This window comes from Abramis brama (genome assembly GCF_963993115.1).
Source record: "Abramis brama genome assembly, chromosome: 6".
NCBI lineage: Eukaryota > Metazoa > Chordata > Actinopteri > Cypriniformes > Leuciscidae > Abramis > Abramis brama.
In genome coordinates, this window is record NC_139968.1 from 31,999,780 (window position 1) to 32,023,889 (window position 24,110).

General features: G+C 36.1%; 2 protein-coding genes across 2 annotated transcripts; both read right to left on the reverse strand.

Moving 5' to 3' along the window:
* Positions 1 to 5,334: 5,334 nt before the first annotated feature.
* LOC311085898 (uncharacterized protein) lies at positions 5,335 to 7,555 on the reverse strand. Its single transcript, XM_084118517.1, has 4 exons — positions 7,008 to 7,555; positions 5,921 to 6,205; positions 5,686 to 5,829; positions 5,335 to 5,598 (listed from the first exon to the last, which is right to left on the reverse strand). The coding sequence occupies exons 1-4, from the start codon at positions 7,291 to 7,293 to the stop codon at positions 5,582 to 5,584; spliced, it is 732 nt and encodes a 243-aa protein (XP_083974643.1). The 5' UTR covers positions 7,294 to 7,555; the 3' UTR covers positions 5,335 to 5,581.
* Positions 7,556 to 17,216: 9,661 nt separating this feature from the next.
* On the reverse strand, positions 17,217 to 21,665 carry LOC311085899 (uncharacterized protein; the record flags this gene model as incomplete). Its single annotated transcript, XM_084118518.1, has 4 exons — positions 17,217 to 17,579; positions 19,915 to 19,976; positions 21,066 to 21,173; positions 21,299 to 21,665. 4 exons carry the CDS (start codon positions 21,663 to 21,665, stop codon positions 17,532 to 17,534), a joined length of 585 nt encoding a protein of 194 aa, XP_083974644.1. The 3' UTR covers positions 17,217 to 17,531.
* Between the last annotated feature and the right edge of the window lie 2,445 nt (positions 21,666 to 24,110).

Below are 24,110 nucleotides of genomic sequence, written 5' to 3' on the forward strand. Positions count from 1 at the left end.
TCTTCTCTCAACAGGTTTCAACCTCCGTCACAGTTTCCTTCATCAGAGGAAGTCATGAAAATAAAGCTGTTGCTGATCTTATATTTTCAACTGAATTCTGGCCCTGTATTAGTAGAGTAAAACGTTGCATGAGTGTTGCATTAGATCCATATCTACTGGTGTTTTATTTTATGTTGTGAGGGTCAATCCTATTTGACCTCTGACCCTTATTTGACAGCACTTTATTTCAGTGTAAAGATGTTTTGTGTGGAGTAGAAGATTAAAAGGTTCATATTAGCAGCAGAGATGATGGACAAATGCTTCACAAACTAGTTGACACACAGACGACACACATCCAGACCACATTTCTGTACAGATAAAACAAAGAGGAAACCCATTGCAGCGTCCAATTAGGTTTGAGTTCGTGTCTGAGATCTCAGGCTTTTGATTGCAGACTTTGTTATCTTGGTGAATCTGAGCAAAATAACTCTTGAAGCACATGTGAGTTTACCTTGGTCTTTTCTTCTGGGGAAACGGAGAAGCGTAGAGGCCTGGATCAATGTTTTCTCAAATTCATGTTAAGTTATGATGGGCTTACACACAATAGGCTAATTCTAATATTGTACCTGTAATGGTAACAAAAGTTGGGAAAAAATAAACTGAAATGATTCATCTTTTTAGTGCACGGACATCTCCAACATGACAACAAAGTCTGTGAAGTTCCGAGCGCCTCCTGCTGGATGAACCGTCGAGAGGAGAAACACTGTCACAACACCATGATGTGTGTGTAGTAAACAGACAGACAAAGATTCAGAAGAAGATAATTGCAATACTAAGTTTAATCCAACACAGAGTTGAGACACACATCTAACGTGAACGAGACCGAACAGAGAATGAATGTGAGGGTACAACAATTAGGAGCACAAACAAGACTAATAAATTAAACACAGCTGAAACCAATGTAAACAAATGAGAAGCGGGAAAACTGAACAAAGGAATTCACAAGCTGTGATGATGACGCGCTTCTACAGTTATTAACATCATACATTTATCAAAAAATGTACGTTTATAACACACTACTTTGTGCAATATTTTCTTGGCATTAATAGCCAACATAAGTAAAAACTGCTGCTAGTGCAATACAGCTGGTGAGGGAGTAACGGAGAATTTGAAATCTTTCTCTCTTCATGTTTCTGGAAAACGGAAAGTTTCTTTGTTCATGTAAGTGCCATGAATACAGATTTCATTCACTCATGGTGTATTGCACTACATGTTCACCTTTAACATTTTAGAGGTTCAACCTGTGAACCTTTGAATTTGTAAACTGGACTGAGAGCTCCACTGCACAACACATTTATTAAATGCAACAGATATTAGAGACAAAGTTTGATGACAAGGACCACATCTATTTAAAGCACACTCTGGTAAAAAAAATAAAAATAGCTCTATTTATAACAATTTTCTGCTTTAAACACTAGAGAGCGATGATGTGCCAAAATATCCACCAGAACATATTGAAAAGACCTTTGATTCTGGATGCTATACTACGGAGCCCCCCTAGTCCCACTTTGGCAAAAAAAAAATTATTATAACTATCTTGTGGCCTCAAGATAGTATCTCGTGGCCTCAAGATAGTATCTCGTGGCCACGAGAAAGTGAGTTTTTTCAAGGCGAACGTTTTGTTAATGTTTCCATGGCGACGCGTCACGCGATTGACCGCAGCCACAATAATACTGTATGACAGAAGTGTCGCTTTTATTTCGCTTTTCCTTTTTTATTCAAAATATTCACAAACTTGCTTACCATGTCATCAACTAGCCTATCTGATATTCCGATTCTCACATACGTTTAAGTGAGTGTGTTTAGTCGTTTAAAAACCTTTATAATTAATCTTGATCTATAATAACATGATGGGCGCTGCAATGTTGTCCGTCGGATTTACAGCACGTGAATTCATCAGTTTCTCCTGAAATAAATGCAAGAAAGTGGCCGGTGAACTGAGAAGAATAGAGTAAACTTTATTGTTCCTTGTCTTGCACTATGTTTGTCTAATATGAATAACACATGTCGGCAAATTATATTTGAATAGATTGTTATTGCTGCTTCCACAGACATCAGTGTGTTTTACAAACTCCAAATGTATTGTTTTACTCGTGCTTATGTGTATTTAAATATCTGAAACCAAAAATAAACATTATGAAGTTGAAAAACTGCTTAGTTGTGATGACAGCGCTGAACGCGTCCGACTCTGGCTCGTTTAAAAACCTTAAATAATCTTGATCTATAGGCCTAACATGAGATGGGCGCTGCAATGTTGTCCTGTCAGTCGGATTTACAGCACGTAAATTCATCTGTTTCTCCCGAAATAAATGCAAGAAAGTGGCCGGTGAACTGAGAAGAATAGAGTAAACCTTATAGTTCCTTGTCTTGCACTATGTTTGTCTAATATGAATAACACATGTCGGCAAATTATATTTGAATAGATTGTTATTGCTGCTTCACAGACATCAGTGTGTTTTACAAACTCCAAATGTATTGTTTTACTCGTGCGTATGTGTATTTAAATATCTGAAACCAAAAATAAACATTATGAAGTTGAAAAAACTGCTTAGTTGTGATATATGACAGCGCTGAAGTCTGAACGCGTCCGACTCTGGCTCAGCGCCAGCCAATGCGCGAAAGCAGTTTGAATCTGGCAGCACTGAACATTCTAAATGTGGCGCCGTAGGCTACTCTCAGGGGCTAGTTGATGACATGGTAAGCAAGTTTGTGAATATTTTGAATAAAAAAGGAAAAGCGAAATAAAAGCGACACATCTGTCATACAGTATTATTGTGGCTGCGGTGTATCCATAGACTGTAAAAAATATGGACAAAGCGTCTGTGACGTCACCCATAGACTTTCTGAAGAACGGTTTTGAAGCCGTTTATGGGGGGTATGGGCGGCGCCATCTTGGGAAATCTTGGGAAATCCTAACCCCGCCCACCTTCCGACGCAGCGCGCGTCACTCAGCTCGCTCTGCTTCTCCGGTTATCTCTGTGTATATTTTAGGCAACGAAATATGTTATAAAACACCATAGGCTACTAACTCTTTTCGTTTTCATTTAAAGAAATCTTAAACATTAGGCCTATAGCCACACAAATGTGGTTCAGGCAACGCGTATTGATTATATTCACTGCACAACGTTTGCCTATTTATAAAAAAACAAAATATAAAACACAAACCTGCCTCTTTTCGTTTTAAATATAATATAAAAATATTAAACATTTTAATATGGTCCAGGCAATATGTGCATTTGTACTAAACAACAGATTTTGCAGTAAACAACATTATAGATCATCTTCGTTGTATTAACATTTAAAATGACAAAACTCAACCCAGTCTCTTTTTGTTAAATTTCAGTTTGATCAATATTAGCCATTATAAAAGTATAAGTAAAAGGTATAAGAAGCTATACAAATAAAGCAAACAATTAAGTCAAACATACAAAGTCAGCACTCTAGTCTAACCATACAACGGTAAAGTTAAATAGCTTATAAAGTTATGAAACTTCCCCTCAGCCAGAACAATTGGCCAGGGAACAAGTTATAGATTCACAAAACCAAAAATCACCCGTTAGATATAGCCTACACAAGACGAATTATACCTCATGTTTAACCACTACAGAGACGCCAGGGTCAGCGGCGAACGACTAGCCGAGGAAAAGCTGTTGCAGGCGGGGTACATGCGCCGCTGTTTCTCAATTCCAAGAACGCAGAGAACGGACTTGTGTTCTCGTGGAGACCGGTCTTGCCAAGCTTCCTTGGAAGAACGAACTCGGAACCGGCCGCAATGACTTCTGGGACACCAGGCGAGTACTAGCTCAAGTCTGCATTCGATGCATCCTCGGTATCAAGAACACATCCGGGTTCTTTCATGCGTCCTCTGTACTTGCGTTCTTGAGAATTGGGTCTGAACTTCGATGGTTAATGATGACGTAAAACGAGAACACAAGGACGCAAGATCGCTGAAGAACGCATATTGAGAAACACCCAGTATCTTGAGGCCACGAGTTAGTATCTTGACGCCACGAGTTACTATCTTGAGGCCACGAGTTACTATCTTGAGGCCACGAGATATACTATCTTGAGGCCACGAGTTAGTATCTTGAGGCCACGAGATACTATCTTGAGGCCACGAGTTACTATCTTGAGGCCGAGTTACTATCTTGAGGCCACGAGATACTATCTTGAGGCCACAAGATAGTTATAATAATTTTTTTTTTGCCGAAGTGGGACTAGGGGTGCTCCGTATACTATACTATTTATGAACCACCAAATTAAATTAATACAGAGCCAAAAAAAAACAAAAAAAAACCTGATTGTTAGATTGTGACTCTGTTATAATACCACCACAAAATTCTCATCCTTTCTTTCACTCAAGAATGTATGGGCCCATTAAAAATGAGTCAGGAACTTGGAGACAATTCTCAGTTCACAAAACTTCTTCAGCTTTATTTTCTGCACGTTTGCTTTTATACATTGTTAAGGGGTGGTGTAGCAATCGTCCAAACACACACATACATACATGGAAAGTACATTGGATAAAAAGTGATGTGTAAAGGAACAAGAACAACTCCTCCCTTGTACAAGGTCAGCTAGTTTACACAGAACGGAGAGAGGAATCTTAAAAGGTGAAAAGAACCATCCTAGAACTTTCCCTGCAAGTTATTTTTAGGTTTTGTTTTTATAGCCATGTAAACTAATTGTGCAATGACCAATACAGAAAATAAAAATACAAAATATATTATATATAAAAATATTTTTTACAAAAATAAATTGTTCAAATAAAATATTAGTGTAGTATTACGCTTATAGCATTTATATAAGTTTTTGTTCCATATAAAAATCAGTGTTTAGACCTGAATTCAAAATTGATCTCACAGTAAAATCACAGTTTAATCATTTACACATGAGACTAGTGAGAATAGTGTAGTTAAGAAACATTTTCTTCATCGGTTCACTGAAAACCCCATGATAGTGATGCTAAAAATGTCAGAAAACACTCAGATTGATCTGAAACACGACTGAACTGTGACACTTTCAAATGAATTCTGTAATGTTACTGTAAATGTAATAAAACATGGAGAGACTCTTGAACCTCAGAGTGAGAAAACTTTATTGATAAAGGCAAGAAAAATACATATGACAAATGGAGAGCGGTAGTAAAGTGAGATCTGTGTGTCTTTATTCATTTGTTTTACATGTCTGAGGGAAATATAAACAATAAAGCCCTTCAAATTGTTTTTAAAAATATCAAGACACTGAAAATGCAAAGGGAGAGCAAACAGTAAAACGTGTCCAGAAACACAAAAATAAAATAGAAATAGATTTTATATATTTCTGGGAGAAAGGAAAAAAGTTTGCTGGAACGATCAAACTCTAAAACACTACATGAGGGAAATATAAACAATAAAGCCCTTCAAATTGTTTTTAAAAATATCAAGACACTGAAATGCAAAGGGAGAGCACAAGCTTGAGTAATAAACTACATTTAAAAGGACAAAATCACTAGAACAACAAGAAATGCACTTGAAGAACATCTGATGTTCAGCGTGCTGCTTTAGATTTCAATACTTCCTGAAAAAGATGAACATATTAAGACATAAATGGAACAAATATTTATGCAAAAACAGTTTGTGAGAAACGACATCATCAGTTAGGTACCTGATGTGTGAATATGTGCTTGATCTCGTTCAGCTCTTCTGGATCTGATGTCATAAACCAGGACAATGACAGTAGCCACGCCCACCAGAGCAGAGAGGACCAATCGGATCACAGCTTCAGTAGGACCACAACAGTGGACAGAGCCTGAGGAATAAAAACATCAAACTGAGATCAGATCAGTCATTAAACGCTAATATCAGCACTGACTCAGTGCATATCGTCAGTGCTGTGGTACCTGCACATGTGTGACAGAGTGTGTTGATGTCCAGATGTGTGGTCTGGTTGCTGATGGGATTGTTCAGCACACAGCTGTAGGTGTTTTTATCCTGATATTCCACCTCCAGAGGTAGAGAGAGACTGATGCTGAGATCACACACACTGATGCTGGACAATACACTGATTCCTTTGTACCAGGAGAGAGTCGCATCACACACTTTCAACACTGATGAACACACCAATGAACAATTTGACGAAGAACATTGTGAAGAGTTACTGATGATGACAGGAACAGGCAGACGAGCTGGAAAACATGTGAGAATAAGGAGAAATTCTGGTTCTGTTATGAAACTCTAGATGGCACAGTCTGATTGAAATCACATGATTCTCTATAGGGCACAGATGATTGGTTCCTGCTGTATCTGCTCAAACTTCAAATACTTGGTCATCATTTGCTTTAGCAGTGCGGCGGTCTTTCAGAAACCCTCCACCTTCCCCAGCTCCACCTGTATAGATCTGCTTCAGGTAACTCATGTACTACAGCAGCAGCATATCTTGCTCACAGCACACGACACGTGTGTGTTTGCTCTGCAGCAGCAGAAATAACCAAATCTAATCAACAATCTGATTTTTGGTTCAATGTAATGATTGAGTGTTTATACGGTCTGTCATCTCAAACTATAAAATAAGAAAACATATGACTGGTGCTGAGCCAAAGACGGATGCGCTCTGCACTTGTCAAATCACAGTGTTTTCAACCACATAATGTTTCTTTTAGGTTTCAGACATTTAAATACACATAGGTACAAGAAAAAACATTTAGTAGTTTTTACAAGATAATCATACAGTTTACAAAACAGTTTGTAAAATACACTGATGTTGATGGAAGCGGCAATTATAATAATTTCAGTTTGACAACAAGTTTTATTTACATTCTAATGTGAATAAAATGTACTTGTGAAAAGGTTAATAAATGAGAATATATTTGAAGGAAAGGACAACCCAGATATGGCCCACATCTGGTACACGTGGATTCAACATATACCAGATGTGGGCCGGATCTGGGCCGACACTATGTTGATGTCTGGGAAATGATTTCTACTCACCATACACAGAAACATTGAATGTTTTTGATGATGATGATGATGGTAATAATGATTCTGTTCTAGTTATATGAAGTTTATAGACTCCAGCATGTTCAGTTGTGATGTTTGTGATGGTCAGAGATCCAGTTTGATTGTCCAGCTTCAGTCTGTCTCTGAATCTCCCATCAGTGAAAGCTAGTGTTTCTGTTTCAGACTCCCACTCTATGTGATTTTCACGTAGGCCTATTTCCGTAAGCCCAGGGTTTAAAGTGACTGAATCTCCCTCCGACACTGACACTGACTTCATCTTATCTGCATCACCAAACACACATGGAGAACAAACAGGAACAGGGTTTGTCACAGATTAACTTTTAAATAAAGTTATGATTGTTTGAGAAAGTAAATAGTTTGAAATTTAAAATAAATAATATCATAAAACAACAGAATAGAGTAAAATGGTGTGTGGATATTATATGGAGTGATTAAAAAATAAAAAGGTGAAACAAATATTTAACTCACAGCTGATAGTGAGAATGAAAATTATTTTCATTTGTCGGTTGGTATGTAGTTCATAATCTCCAGCCTGTTCAGTTGTGATGTTTGTGATGGTCAGAGATCCAGTTTGATCGTCCACCTTCAGTCTGTCTCTGAATCTCCCATCAGCAACATCATCATATACAGTGATGCTGTCATTATTTACATTTATTTCAGCTAGTAAATAATTTCCAAACCACCACCAAATTTGACTTCCATCCTTCATTACATTAATACCAATGTTTAGAGTGACCGAATCTCCCTCCATCTCTGACATTGGTAAAACTCCTAAAGCACCAAACACACCTGAAGAACAGATAGAGAGTTTGTCACAGATTAAAGATTTAAATAACTTTATTTTGGTGAAGCTTCATCAAAACGAAATCCTTTAATTCTATGAATCTGAAGTGAACAACATTCTGCAGCAAAAATAAACATAAAACATGAATGAAATGTGAAATACTATATAATTTTACATGGACCAGAAACTAAATCAAAAGAGACACTTTTACTTAGATAAGAGAAATGTCACACTTAAACGAATGCTGTTGGGTATTGAGATTCATATTTAACATATCCCTAAAAAAATTGTTTAGACCTGAATCAAAACTTTAAAAATCAATAACTTATACTTGAGAATAACAGTCAATGTTAAGCATCTCTGACTAATTTCACCAATAATGTATCACATATTACTAAAACAGAAGCAACTGAAGCCTTAAAAACATTTGAAACTCACCATCCAGACGCCACAAACAGAACAAAAATAATTTGAGAAACATTTTCTTCATCGGTTCACTGAAAACCCTATGATAGTGAGCCTTAAAATGTCTGATGACACTCCGACTGATCGGAAACACGACTGAACTGTGATATTTAGCTGGTTTAATCATCTCTCAAAAATGTTCAACCCCTGTCATAGTTTCCTTCATCAGAGGAAGTCATGAAAATAAAGTTGTTGCTGATCTTATTTTCTTTGAATTCTGGCCCTGTATTGGTTGAGTGAAATGTTGCATGAGTTTTAGATCCATATCTGGGCCCGCATGTATAAAACTTCTAAGAATTACTCTTACGAATTGCCTTAAAGGGTCATTTCACCCGTGGAGACATGAATGTGTATTGAAAGTGGGTCATTTATGTAGAAGAAATGTGAAATTATTTTTGAATTTGGAGCTTTCTAGACTGAGAAAAGCCAGAAAATGTATTTTTGGCTTATGTGGATGAAAGACAACAACTCCCAGAATGCACTTGCTTCGCTGCCCTACAAGGCCACTCCCAAGCCACGCCTACCGGTAAGACAGCGCAGTTGAAAACAAAAACATCAAGGCAAGGCTAGGCTATGAGTGAGTCTCCGTGACGAGTTTGCCCAAAATGTCCGGGATTCGGCTTTTGCGTTCTACAGTCGCCATTCATCATGTTTACTGTGGCGAGCAGGACGAGGCTGAGGGGCGCGGGAGAACGGCGCGAGGCCGGTGGCGTGATTACCGACGACCGACACCTGTGAGGCACTGTTCTCGTATCTCGCACGGAGGAGCAGGTATTTTCTTAGCAATGGTAAAACACACATCAACCGATCACGCTACCGGCCTCGCGTCTTTCTCCCGCGGCGCTAGCCTCGTCCTGCTCCCTGTATTACTGTGATTACTGATGAGCGCGCCTGTGAGATGCACCGGCTATCTCTCACGGAGGTGCGGGTATTTTCTTAGCAATGTAAAACGCAAATCAACCGATCACTTGTTTAGCATTCATGTAAACATTACATTCAGATTCACCAATCGGGGTGAATTCAGTTAGATTGAAACAAAAGGTGAGCATGTAAACAATGAATGGCGACTGCAGAAAGCAAAAGCTGAATCCCGGACATTTTTGTCGATCTCGACGGCCGGACATGTCTGGGAAATAGAGTAACCCCTACTACTCAGCTTTCTTCGTCCCTGTTTTCTGCAGGTTTCTGCCGTTGAAATCAAACGCACTGGCACTGATCTGTGATAGGTCTGTTAGCGCATTAGGTCCAACCCCCTATGGGCGGGTTTGAAAGGGTGGATCTAGTGCTTGTAGTCTTAACAGAAATCCCCCCCTCTTACACTTCCTCCTACAATGACGCAAAATGACGATTTTTGCGTCATTGTAGGAGGAAGTGTAAAGAGGTAAATACAGATTTCTCTCGTCTCGGGGGAAAATGAAAAAATGTTGCATGACCATTCAATAGTATGACTGGGTTTCTAACAATGCAAAGCTTAATGCAAATGGGTGAAGTGTCCCTTTAAGCTTTGACTTAAGTGTCAAAAAATTCTTAGTAAAAAGTAGGACTTCTCTAAGAGTAGGAGACTTTTATAAAGAAGCTAAAAGCAACTTTCAGTAAAGTCTAAGACTCCTATACTGACTGAAGTGGGACTGAACTAAGGACTACAAGGATGTCAACCCAAAATGTCCGCCCTCAACCTCTGAATCAGCCAATAGTGAACCTGCAACAGTGAGGTCACTGCAGCATGACATCATTTATGTAATTATAATAAAATAATTTAATTAAGACACTGAAACTTTAATATTTCAATTTATTTTTTTATTATTTTAATGTTTATTTTTGATCATTGATGCTGTGGGGCAAATGGTCAGATTCACCCTTTATTCAAATAGTATATTCAAAATGTGTTAAAGATGCTGTAAGCTTATTGTGTAGTTGTGCCTGGAGTCAATTGTGTATTTGTGATAACACAATGAAACATTCCAAATTGTACAGACATCATTTTTAGCCAGGCTGTCAAAGAAATTATAAACGCATGAAAAAAAAAACCAAAGAGGACAATGAAATATTAATAACTGACTATGTTGCAGACAATGTATGATTGTTTTTTCTCCTGTGAGCTTTTTCTAAAACCTGTAGCTGTAGTTTGCCCTTTTTTGTCACTTAATATTCAACAATATTATTGATCTATCTGCATTGAAACCATTATGAGAATTGAACTGAGCTGGACGATAGATAAATGAACTAAATAGATAACTAATGGTTTTTTACAATGGAAATGAAAGCTTTGGCGTAAGTTCTGTCAGGAAGACTAAATTGTTATGTCACTTACCTTCTCATCTATCCAATCATGTTCTAATACTTGTAGTATAAAAGATTGTTACTTACACATGTCTGAGTTTGCAGATGCTGATGCCTACATTCCTCATAATTTGATGGTTTAAGCAAACCCTTGTAGGGTCATAAAAAAAAATAAACAAACCAGTTCAGTTTTCACTTTTGGCCACTACTGTATATTTGGTGTGGTCAGTGCCACAATAGTGCTATTCAAGAGCCTGCTGGACTGTGGACTGAAGGGCCCGAGTCATCACAGGTGCACTGCTGCAATTTTCCAGTCACCAAAAATATAATTATTACTTTCATTTAATGTCATTGCTATACAATTTCTTAAAGGTAAGTTACAAAAAGAATACCTTGATGATTAAAGTTTTTTATCGTTTGATCAACATTATCATCATTTAACTCCAATACATCATATTTTCGTTTAAAACGTGCGTGGCCGCCTCCTCTCTGCTGCCATCCTAACTAGGTTTGGAGACCTCTCCAGCTCTATTAAATAATTTACAACCTGGGACCAAGTCTTAACACTTAGGAACCTTTATGAATCACACGTATTCTTAAGTTTAGGAATAAGAGTAAAATTACTTAGAATTTTGACAGACTTGAGACTTAAATTTTACTCTGAGTGGCTTTATACGTACGGCCCCTGGTGTTTTATTTTATGTTGTGCGCATCAAATCTGTTTGACCTCTGACCCTTATTTGGCAGCACTTTATTCAGTGTAAAGATGTTTTGTATGGAGTAGAAGATTAAAAGGTTCATATTAGCAGCAAAAAAGATGGACAAATGCTTCACAAACTAGTGACACAGAGAGAGAAAAAACATCCAGCAGAAGCTGTTTATCCACCCAACAGATAAAACCACATTTCTGTACAGATAAAACAAAGAGGAAACCCATTGCAGCGTCCAACTAGGTTTGAGTTTGTGTTTGAGATCTCAGGCTTTTGATTACAGACTTTGTTATCTTGGTGAATCTGAGCAAAATAACTGTTAAAGCACATGTGAGTTTACCTTGGTCTTTTCTTCTGGGGAAACTGAGAAGCATAGAGGCCTGGGCTGCGTTTCCCAAAAGCATCGTAAGCCTAAGTTGATACGTAAAAACGATCGTACGACTGATCTTAATATTACGGTCTGTTTCCCAAAAGCATCGTAGCTTAAGTAGCACTTGAAAATCTTCGTAGATCTACGAGTGCTCTGGAGTAATCGTACATCCCCAAGTGCATCGTAAGAAGACAGATTTATGAGGACACCTGCAGGACAACCGGCAGATTACACCTTTAACTTTATTCAAATGCAATGTGATTATAACATAAGGTTTTGATTGTACTTTATTGTACACTTTATTACTATTTTTTGTTGTTGGTTAAATTAATGTATAAATTAAATAATTAAAAAGGTCAGAAAACAAAACAAAAAAATAGAAATAATTTAATCTAATAATTTTAATCAAAATTAAATGAATGAACAAAAAAATAAATAAAATAAATCCTTTAAATCTGTAAAAAATTACATCTTTGTTTCGCTCTATCTCCTCTAAAAGGACATTAACTTCATCTTTTTGAAAGGTATCTTTTCTTTTCTTTTCTTTTTTTTTTTTGTTCAGCCATTTTGTTCTCGCGCGTTCATGTTAAGTGCATTTTTGGGAAACGCTCGTGGAATTGCTGCGAGCGTTCATAACCTTGCACATAGAAAGCGCTCTTAAGAGTTATCGGGAAACCCGGCCCTGGTCCGGATCAATGTTATCTCAAATTCATGTTAAGTTATGATGGGCTTACACACAATAGGCTAATTCTAATATTGTACCTGTAGCCTAATGGTAACAAAAATTGGGAAAAAAATAAGCTGAAATGATTAATCTTTTTAGTGCATGGACATCTCCAACATGACATCAAAGTCTGTAAAGTTCCGAGCGCCTCCTGCTGGATGAGCCGTCGAGAGGAGAAACACTGTCACAACACCAAGATGTGTATGTAGCAAACAGACAGACGAAGATTCAGAAGAAGATAATTGCAATACTAAGTTTAATCCAATACAGAGTTGAGACACACATCTAACGTGAACGAGACCGAACAGAGAATGAATGTGAGGGTACAACAATGAGGAGCACAAACGAGACTAATAAATTAAACAGCTGAAACCAATGTAAACAAATGAGAAGCGGGAAAACTGAACAAAGGAATTCACAAGCTGTGATGATGACGCGCTTCTACAGTTATTAACATCATACATTTATCAAAAAATGTACGTTTATAACACACTATACTTTGTGCAGTATTTCCTTGGCATTAAATTAGCCAACATAAGTAAAAACTGCTGCTAGTGCAATCCAGCTGGCAAGGGAGTAATGGAGAATTTGAAATCTTTCTCTCTTCATGTTTCTGGAAAACGGAAAGTTTCTTTGTTCATGTAAGTGCCATGAATACAGATTTCATTCACTCGTGTCTTGCACTAGGGGTGGATTGCCCTAATGTGGGACATTTTTTGATGTGAAGACAATTTATGACTGGACAGTTCAAAGGTTATATGATTTTGTTCACATGACACTACAGCTTTGGCTTTCCCATAGTTTCAGTGACATTCATTAGTTTGGGGAAGAGCCACACCAACTGGAGCTTAGGTGTCCCACATTAGGCAGTGTCCCACATTAGGGCAATCCACCTACATGTTCATGTTAAACATTTTAGAGGTTCAACCTGTAAACTTTTGGCTAATGTGTAAAGTGGACTGATAGCTCCACTGCAAAACACATTTATTAAATGCAACAGATATTAGAGACAAAGTTTGATGACTATAACAAGGACCATATCAAATCCAAAGCATCTATAAAGCTCAGTGTAGGCCTATAAATAGCACTATTCATAGATAGGCAATTTTCTGCTTTAAACACTAGAGAGATGATGTGCCAAAATATCCAGCAGAGCATAGTGAAAAGAACTTGTGATGCGTTTCAATTCGCCTACTTATACCACGCCCTAAAAGTAGCCTATTTACTCTTTTTGTGAAGAAAAAGTAGATACTTTTGAGTGTGTAGCAGAAGAGTAGAGAAGCTTTGGGGCATACTATCACATCATACAATTGCGTCTTTAACGGTTGCTCTCTGTTGCTTAGTTACACGCATCCTGTCACAAACTGACCTCATCTTGTCAAAGATAACATCCTCCACATTTAATTTCTGCATAAGCACTTTGATCTGCAGTCGCGGGTCTTTCTTTCATGCAGAGAACTCTCCTTATTAATGCATTATTAATGATGCTATTAACTTAATGATGCTGAGTTAATGGCTAAACGGATCTTTATAAAGTCCACATTGTTATTGCAGATGAAATATAACACGGATAACATAAAAAAAAATATAATAAAAAAAAAAAATATATATATATATATAGCCTATAATTATTATTATTATTTATTTTTTTAATCAGGAAAACTTTGATTAGTCACTCAAGCCTTTATCTAAACCTCTCACCGTCGGTCTCGCATATCCGACATGTTTTGTTGTTTTTTGACACTTTTTACTTGTGTTTGTAGTTCCTCCTCAAAAGCGAAGTGGATTGTAAGTAATATTAGCCTTTAGAGTGAGCATGAATCCACACTTCGAAAATACACCGGGAATAGTAGACCATCTGGGTACTTCTGGCATACTCTTTTCAACTATGCTTTTGGACACACTTATTTTAATCTCATATACTGTTTTGGATGGATAGCCTAGTATGGACATTGAGACGCAGGGGCTGGATGCTACTGTTTATTAACCACCAAATTAAAGGGATGGTTCGGAGTAATTTCAACCTATAGGGTCCTTTGCACCATGATCTCAAACCAAAATTCTCATCCCTTCTTTCACTCAAGAATGTATGGGCCCATTAAAAAGAGTCAGGAACTTGGAGACGATTCTCCATTCACAAAACTTCTTCAGCTTTATTTTCTGCACGTTGGCTTATACGTTGTCAAGGGGTGATGTAGCAATCGTCCAATGAGAATATACATTACATCATATAGAATGTAAGACGAAGAGAAAAACAAGTCCATCTACAAATGTGTCCAAATGTCTTGGAAGCAGATTTCCTTAGACAAATCCAGATCTCCTATATGGGCTGGTTTCCAAGAACCACACACACACACACACATATATATATATATAGAAAGTACATTGGATAAAAAGTGATGTGTAAAGGAACAAGAACAACTCCTCCCTTGTACAAGGTCAGCTAGTTTACACAGACCGGAGAGAGGAATCTTAAAAGGTGGGACAGACAGAAAAGTCAGGCTGAGAGGTTTATTTTACACAGATGAAATAAAAAGATGTGATAAGAGCAAAAACAAAAGAGAGACAGAAGAAACATCCTGGCAGAGAATAAATGTGAACAAAACCAAAAGCTGTGAGTCAGGGATCGTATGAGCTTTAACATCAGTTTCGGTGGATAAATACAGTGTTTGATCATCGCTTTTTGGGAACATTTTCATACACAGCGTCCGTCTTTGATTTCTGCAAGGAAACACAAACTCAATCAGGAACTTAGTGACTTTTTCAACCGTTAAATCATCAAACAGTAGAAGTTGTGCAGGTTTGTAGTCTCTGCTCTGAGAATGACTGTCTTTCACACTAAAGCAACAGCAGAGACACTTGTTGCAGAACATCTACAAAGAAAGCAATGTCTGCTAAAGCTGCATCTCAGCTCAGATAATGATGAACCGCAGAGACACTGCAGATCGAGGACACACTTCAGCACAGGTGACATGAGGAACAACTTTATTTTTTTACTTTCCAGTGAAATTCTAATGGTATAAAATGAGTGTGAATTATTTATAGTTCAAAATGTTTACAAATATGATTTTAAACAAATGATGGTTTAAATTAGTAGGCCACAGACACATCACAGGCTGGCTTTGATGTAGCCTAACTAATGCATCAAAATCATAAAACCTAATTAATGATTAAGTCAAAAATAGAACAAACGTGTGCAATCTAGTTCAGTCCAATTATACACTATGGCGTCAATTTGATGCCAAATACATTGCGATCACAGAATTATACACTATGGCGTCAATTATACACTATGGCGTCAATTTGATGCCAAATACATTGCGATCACAGCTTTGGGGCATACTATCACATCATACAATTGCGTCTTTAACGGTTGCTCTCTGTTGCTTAGTTACACGCATCCTGTCACAAACTGACCTCATCTTGTCAAAGATAACATCCTCCACATTTAATTTCTGCATAAGCACTTTGATCTGCAGTCGCGGGTCTTTCTTTCATGCAGAGAACTCTCCTTATTAATGCATTATTAATGATGCTATTAACTTAATGATGCTGAGTTAATGGCTAAACGGATCTTTATAAAGTCCACATTGTTATTGCAGATGAAATATAACACGGATAACATAAAAAAATATATAATAAAAAAAAAATATATATATATATATATAGCCTATAATTATTATTATTATTTATTTTTTTAATCAGGAAAACTTTGATTAGTCACTCAAGCCTTTATCTAAACCTCTCACCGTCGGTCTCGCATATCCGACATGTTTTGTTGTTTTTTGACACTTTTTACTTGTGTTTGTAGTTCCTCCTCAAAAGCGAAGTGGATTGTAAGTAATATTAGCCTTTAGAGTGAGCATGAATCCACACTTCGAAAATACACCGGGAATAGTAGACCATCTGGGTACTTCTGGCATACTCTTTTCAACTATGCTTTTGGACACACTTATTTTAATCTCATATACTGTTTTGGATGGATAGCCTAGTATGGACATTGAGACGCAGGGGCTGGATGCTACTGTTTATTAACCACCAAATTAAAGGGATGGTTCGGAGTAATTTCAACCTATAGGGTCCTTTGCACCATGATCTCAAACCAAAATTCTCATCCCTTCTTTCACTCAAGAATGTATGGGCCCATTAAAAAGAGTCAGGAACTTGGAGACGATTCTCCATTCACAAAACTTCTTCAGCTTTATTTTCTGCACGTTGGCTTATACGTTGTCAAGGGGTGATGTAGCAATCGTCCAATGAGAATATACATTACATCATATAGAATGTAAGACGAAGAGAAAAACAAGTCCATCTACAAATGTGTCCAAATGTCTTGGAAGCAGATTTCCTTAGACAAATCCAGATCTCCTATATGGGCTGGTTTCCAAGAACCACACACACACACACACATATATATATATATAGAAAGTACATTGGATAAAAAGTGATGTGTAAAGGAACAAGAACAACTCCTCCCTTGTACAAGGTCAGCTAGTTTACACAGACCGGAGAGAGGAATCTTAAAAGGTGGGACAGACAGAAAAGTCAGGCTGAGAGGTTTATTTTACACAGATGAAATAAAAAGATGTGATAAGAGCAAAAACAAAAGAGAGACAGAAGAAACATCCTGGCAGAGAATAAATGTGAACTGCACGTTGGCTTATACGTTGTCAAGGGGTGATGTAGCAATCGTCCAATGAGAATATACATTACATCATATAGAATGTAAGACGAAGAGAAAAACAAGTCCATCTACAAATGTGTCCAAATGTCTTGGAAGCAGATTTCCTTAGACAAATCCAGATCTCCTATATGGGCTGGTTTCCAAGAACCACACACACACACACACATATATATATATATAGAAAGTACATTGGATAAAAAGTGATGTGTAAAGGAACAAGAACAACTCCTCCCTTGTACAAGGTCAGCTAGTTTACACAGACCGGAGAGAGGAATCTTAAAAGGTGGGACAGACAGAAAAGTCAGGCTGAGAGGTTTATTTTACACAGATGAAATAAAAAGATGTGATAAGAGCAAAAACAAAAGAGAGACAGAAGAAACATCCTGGCAGAGAATAAATGTGAACAAAACCAAAAGCTGTGAGTCAGGGATCGTATGAGCTTTAACATCAGTTTCGGTGGATAAATACAGTGTTTGATCATCGCTTTTTGGGAACATTTTCATACACAGCGTCCGTCTTTGATTTCTGCAAGGAAACACAAACTCAATCAGGAACTTAGTGACTTTTTCAACCGTTAAATCATCAAACAGTAGAAGTTGTGCAGGTTTGTAGTCTCTGCTCTGAGAATGACTGTCTTTCACACTAAAGCAACAGCAGAGACACTTGTTGCAGAACATCTACAAAGAAAGCAATGTCTGCTAAAGCTGCATCTCAGCTCAGATAATGATGAACCGCAGAGACACTGCAGATCGAGGACACACTTCAGCACAGGTGACATGAGGAACAACTTTATTTTTTTACTTTCCAGTGAAATTCTAATGGTATAAAATGAGTGTGAATTATTTATAGTTCAAAATGTTTACAAATATGATTTTAAACAAATGATGGTTTAAATTAGTAGGCCACAGACACATCACAGGCTGGCTTTGATGTAGCCTAACTAATGCATCAAAATCATAAAACCTAATTAATGATTAAGTCAAAAATAGAACAAACGTGTGCAATCTAGTTCAGTCCAATTATACACTATGGCGTCAATTTGATGCCAAATACATTGCGATCACAGAATTAAAAGTAATCAACTTATGACGAAAGTATTTAGCCTACAAAAATATTTTAAAACAAAATGATCAGAATTGCAAGCAAAATAATGTTTTCTAGTTGGATAATTATCTGTTTTTTACTCTCTCTGACACTTTTTTCACTGTACTTTTATTTTCTTTCTACTCGCTTTGTTTTTCTCTTCACTTCCAAACGTCACGCTCTGAGTTTCACGCAGAACAGCCCAGTTCCAGCACACAACATTCCCACTTGGTCAGTTTTTGGGAACCAAATAAGGTAGGTTATTTTTCTGTAACCAAAAACTAACCTTCACAGAACGTAGCAGGGAGGCTTTTTTTTTTTTTTTTTTGTATAAACCTAAAAATAACTTTCAGGGAAAGTTCTGGGAAGGCTCTTTTTAGGTTTTATTTTTAACCATGTAAACTAATTGTGCAATTGACCAATACAGAGGCTATTCTAATGCTTAAATGTGTAATCTTTCATAAACAATCTGTATTTGGCAGAATAACATCTCTAAAATTCGTTTAATACAGCTTTTAATAAAATGTAGAAATTAGTCAAAACGCATTATAATCTGCACCCGATTCTCAGCATGTGCTTTTCTTCAACAGAAAGAAAGACATAGTTTGTAGCACTGATTATTGCAGTCTATCCATCCGTCTTTCATGCCACTATACTGTCCTATAAGGCAAAAGACCTTAACTCGCTATAGAGTGTGGGATTGAGAATTTTTAGTTGTCCAGCCAAATTAATTATAGGTAGGATACTGGACATCTGGCAATTGGGACAGCCTCCGTCGTACCGCGGTGATGCAACCGGCCTTCGAATGCGGCCTTTAAAGGGTGCAGCCTCTGAATTGGGATGCAGCAACAGAACGGGGGAATGTGGACAGCTGGCCGAACTCAGATCATAGCAAGACATGTTATGAGCTGATCCAGTATCTACTATGGCAGTGGTTCTTAACTCCAGTCCTCAGGACACTGCTCTGCACATTTTATATGTCTGCCTTATTTAAAACACCTGATTCAGATCATTTTCATTTCTTATTTTCATTTCTTATTTTTATTGCTCCATGGTAAAACACAAAACATTTCATTTTCTTCTTTAGATAGTTAAATTCCCATGTGCAAAAGGGAACAGAAAGAAGATAAAATCTTATAATATCTGTCCCCTATTCCAACAAACAAAATAACCTTTCTTAAGCAGCTTACATCCAAAATTACATTGACAACAAACAACGTTGCACTTTATTTTAAGGTGTAATTGTTACAGTGTAATTATATATTTAAATACTGTGTAATATTAATTAACTACATGTACTAACATATGTAATAAGCACACTGTAAAAATGTTACCTATTACTGTTTTTGAAAATAAAATTATACATATATATACATTTTAAATGCATTTTATGTTTTAATATTTTTTGGGGGGTAATTAAAGTCCTAATTACTTCCTATTAATAGTTAGTAAGGTAGTTTAGGTATTGGCTAGGATTAAGGATTATTCATGATATATGCTTTATATAAGTACTTATAAGAAACTAGTTATCAGTGAGAATTGGACCCTAAACTAAAGTGTTACCAATTATAGTTTTGTGCTTGATTTGAAATGAGAATAGCCCTGCACAATGGAAAAACTGCCCGTTAGCAGTGACACAAAGGTGCAAAAAGTACATGCATACAGATAGCATAAAAACTTTGCTTTGATCTGCTGACACGTCTGTTCACTGATCATCTGCAAACTTCAATCAGTAAGCTTCAATCAGACTGACTGCAACAGTCCATAATGGTCTTACCTTTTGTCGTGTTGTTGGTTTACACAAAGCTGAATCAGTTCCGTCTTCCTCCCGTGACTGGACTGCATTAGCAATAATCACAGGCTTGTTAAAATGACAAACTTGCTTAATGTGTGTGTGTGTGTGTGTGTGGTAGTCAAAAGTTTGGAAACTTCAGGTTTTTATTTATTTATTTATTTTTATTGCAGAAATACATTTGTATGTATTACAATGTATGTATTTGTATTTGTATTGTATTTGTATTTGTTTAATACGTACAAATACATTTGTATTTCTGGAAAAGTCAGTTTTATTAGGTTGATTGAATATAATTAAATAAAGTTGTAACAAAAACGTAAAAAATCATGTTACTTTTGCTCATTTTAATTAATTAGACTGAAATTAAAATACTTTTTTGAGTGTTCCAGAAATCATTCAAATATGCCGATTTGATACTCAGTTATTATCACTGTTGGAAACAGTTGTGCTGCTTAATATTTCTATGGAACCTGTGATACTTTTTCAGGATTCATTGATGAATAAAAAGTTCAAAAGAACAGCATTTATTCAAAATAGAAAAATCTTTTCTAACAAAATAAATATTTAAAGCAATTCATCCTGTCTGAATAAAAGTATTAATTTCTTTCAAAAAAGAAAGAAAAAAATTACTGACCCCAAACTTTTGAACAGTAGTTTATATCGTTACAAAATATTTCTATTTTGAAAAAAATGCTGGTTTGTTTTTAACATTTTATTAACCAAAGAATCCTAAAAAAAGTATCACAGGTTATAATAAATCTTAAGCAGCACGACTGTTTCCAACATTGATAATAATAAATCATTATGATTTCTGAAGGATCATGTGACACTGAAGACTGGAATAATGATGCTGAAAATTCAGCTTTGCATCACAGAAATAAATTATATTTTAAAGTATATTAAAATAGAAAAATCATTATTTTAAATTGTAATAATATTTCACAATATTATTATTTGTTTCCGTATGTTTATCAAATAAATGCAGGCTGAATGAGCATATGAGACTTCTTCCAAAAACATTAAAATAGTAATGTTTTGACCGGTACTATATGCTGTATGTGTGTGTGTTCATATATATGTTTCAAAAGCATTAACTGTAGTTAATATTTGTAGGTAATAACGGAATTCCTGACCTGTTTTTCTACATTTCCTGCAGATGCAGAAGATCACGACTATAACAACAATCATCAGAGATCCAGCAGAAGAGATCAGGACGATGTAAAACCAGAGCAGGTCCTGATCTATAGTGGACAAAATGAATCTGTCAGTCTGATCGCAAACAGAACTGAGAGATAATGCTGATAAGTATTTTTGTGTCAAAATGATCAGTTCAGTAAATAATCACTAATATTCACCATTATCATACCTGAATGTGTGTGACAGAGTGTGTTGATGTCCAGATGTGTGGTCTGGTTGCTGATGGGATTGTTCAGCACACAGCTGTAGGTGTTTTTATCCTGATATTCCACCTCCAGAGGTAGAGAGAGACTGATGCTGAGATCACACACACTGATGCTGGACAATACACTGATTCCTGCGTACCAGGAGAGAGTCACATCACGCACATTCAACACTGAACACACCAGTGAACAATTCTGGTGTGATGAAGAAAGATTTTGAGAATAATCTCGGGTAATGTTAGGAGTGGGAAGAGGAGCTGGAAATATGAATATATGAAAATATCCAGATATGGTGAAAAGGAAGGCAATAATCTCTGTTCCCATATTACCCATTTCCCAATGTTCTATCAAAGTTAAATGCAGAGAAGCGTCTGGTCTCAGCAGGAATCAGCTCATCCGTAAGGGGTTCTGAGTCTGGACTGAACCGTTTGTTGACGGGTCTCCCCCCCAAAGCTGCTTTATATTCAGCAGGGAGGGCTCTGGCTACTAACCTTTTCAACAGCTGACCAATAGCTTTTTGTTTTCACATTAACTACCCACGACACCACACACACTCGCATACACACACACCCACCCAAACATCACTCTGCAAGAATCATTTTAAGAGAGTCTGCAAAGATGCTGGAGGTCAGGAGGTGAGTACATAAAAGATGGGTGTTATTGGAAGGGCCTGAAAAGTCAATGGTCAGATACCATTAAAAATGGCGTTTATCGCGTTTTGGAACCAAACTCTTCAAATGCTTCATGCTGCAGTTTATGCTGGGTACCAACAATCAAAACTCACCCACATCTCCCAGCATGCATTGCAGCATTTATAAATTATGTAGCTAAATTGTTTGACTAATATTCTTTGATTCTTAATATTTACTTTTGCTGTTTTTGTTGTGAATTTTTAGCTTGTTTTGTGTTCAGAGTTGATCTGTTTATCAGAATTTTTTTTTTTGTGTGTCAACATTGTTGAGATTCATACAATGATTCTTTACGTCTTAGTAATGTTATAGATGAAAACCTTTTGTGCATTAAATGTTTTTAAAATACTGCATTGAATTTGATTATCATGACAATGCTGGATCTCATACTTGAGTCACATGGACAAAATAATGAATGATACAAAATTAATAACACATCCCCTATATAACAAGAGCACTAGACTCTGAATGAGATCAGTGACTTAAGCCACTACATGATGATTATGTCATCATCAATAGCCTGCATCACCTGATCACATTTTCTGTTGTCTTTTCTAGCCAAAAACACACAGTTAGACATTTACTGACATAATAATAATTGACTACCAAATAAACTAAATTTAAAAACAAAAAGTATGACTTTATTTAGAGAGCAAGTAAGTCTAGCAATACTGTTTATTTCAATAGTCCTCTTTACACATTCTAAGTAACTATGTCAAATAAATCAGTAATTTGTAACTACATGTCAACTATCAATTCAGTGAGGTTAGGGTTAGAATAAATTGACATGTACTTGCAAAGTTACTAATAGTTAGTAGAGTGTCTGAAAGTGGACTATTGAAATAGTGTTATCGTAATTAATTTTTTGTATATTACTAATACTTGCCTGTAGTTCAAGCACTTCAGATGTACAGGTTAAAAATGAATTTTCAACTGCAAAATTGCATTTTTTTAAGAGAAAATCACACATTTAACCCTCAGAGAGTCTTCGGTCACTTCTGACCGAATAATTTTCTGTTTTGAATTTTTAAAAATCACAGCTTCATCGGAAGGTTATGATACTTGGTGACTTTTATGGCATTAGGTATGTGAATACAAAAAAAATTGAGGTCATGATCCGAGCATGCTAAGTGGTCGTAAAAAAAATAGTCACACTCGTGGTCTTCGGTCAAAAATGACCCCCATAGGAAATAAATGGGAAATTGACAAAAACACAAAAATTCTCTACAAATCGGCCACGATGCAGAAAAAAAGTGCTCAGCAATGAAGGGGTGAAACTCTAAAACATCAAGAGTGAAAAATATAACATAATTAATATATATATATATATATATATATATATATATATATATATATATATATATATATATATATATATAATTATTAAAATTATTAAAATAATAATTAATAAAATGTTATAAACCTTGGCAAAAAGTATTATTTGAGAATTTCTAAAAAAATACATTCAATCCACATCTTAAAAGTAAGTAATTTGTTCCAAAAACAACTAGAATTCACAAGCATCTCCATTTAGAGCTATACAGGCATCTAGTGGTAAACCCATGCAATAACATGATTTATTTCATTTTATGTTTAATAAATTGATTTTTTTTTCTTTTTTTTTTCTGAAAGCCTAGTCTCTATTTTAACCGAAAATACTGTATAAAAAAAAATTGTGAAAAAATTGAAAAAAAAAAAATTAATCATTATTTTCAATGGCAAAAAATGGACTATAAATAATGCATAAATATTAATAAGTTCAATCAAATTGTCTCAAAATACTAAATTAAAAAGAATAAATATTATAGAACAAAAATAAATTGCATTGGTTTTTACTGGGATGGAGGAAGTTTCATTTTTAGGTGTCCGGTCACTTCTGACCGGGAAGGCACTGAGTGTGACTGCTAAACGAAGACTCTCTGAGGGTTAATAGAAAGTAAGCAAAACATCCCACATTTAAGACATTTGGTTAATTTTTGTAAATAAAATTTGGTTAAATTTACAATCATGCATTCCTCAAATGTCATGAGTATTTTTGTGTCTTTATCATCAGTCCTGTTCGTTTCTTTTATTTTGTGTGTGTGTTTCT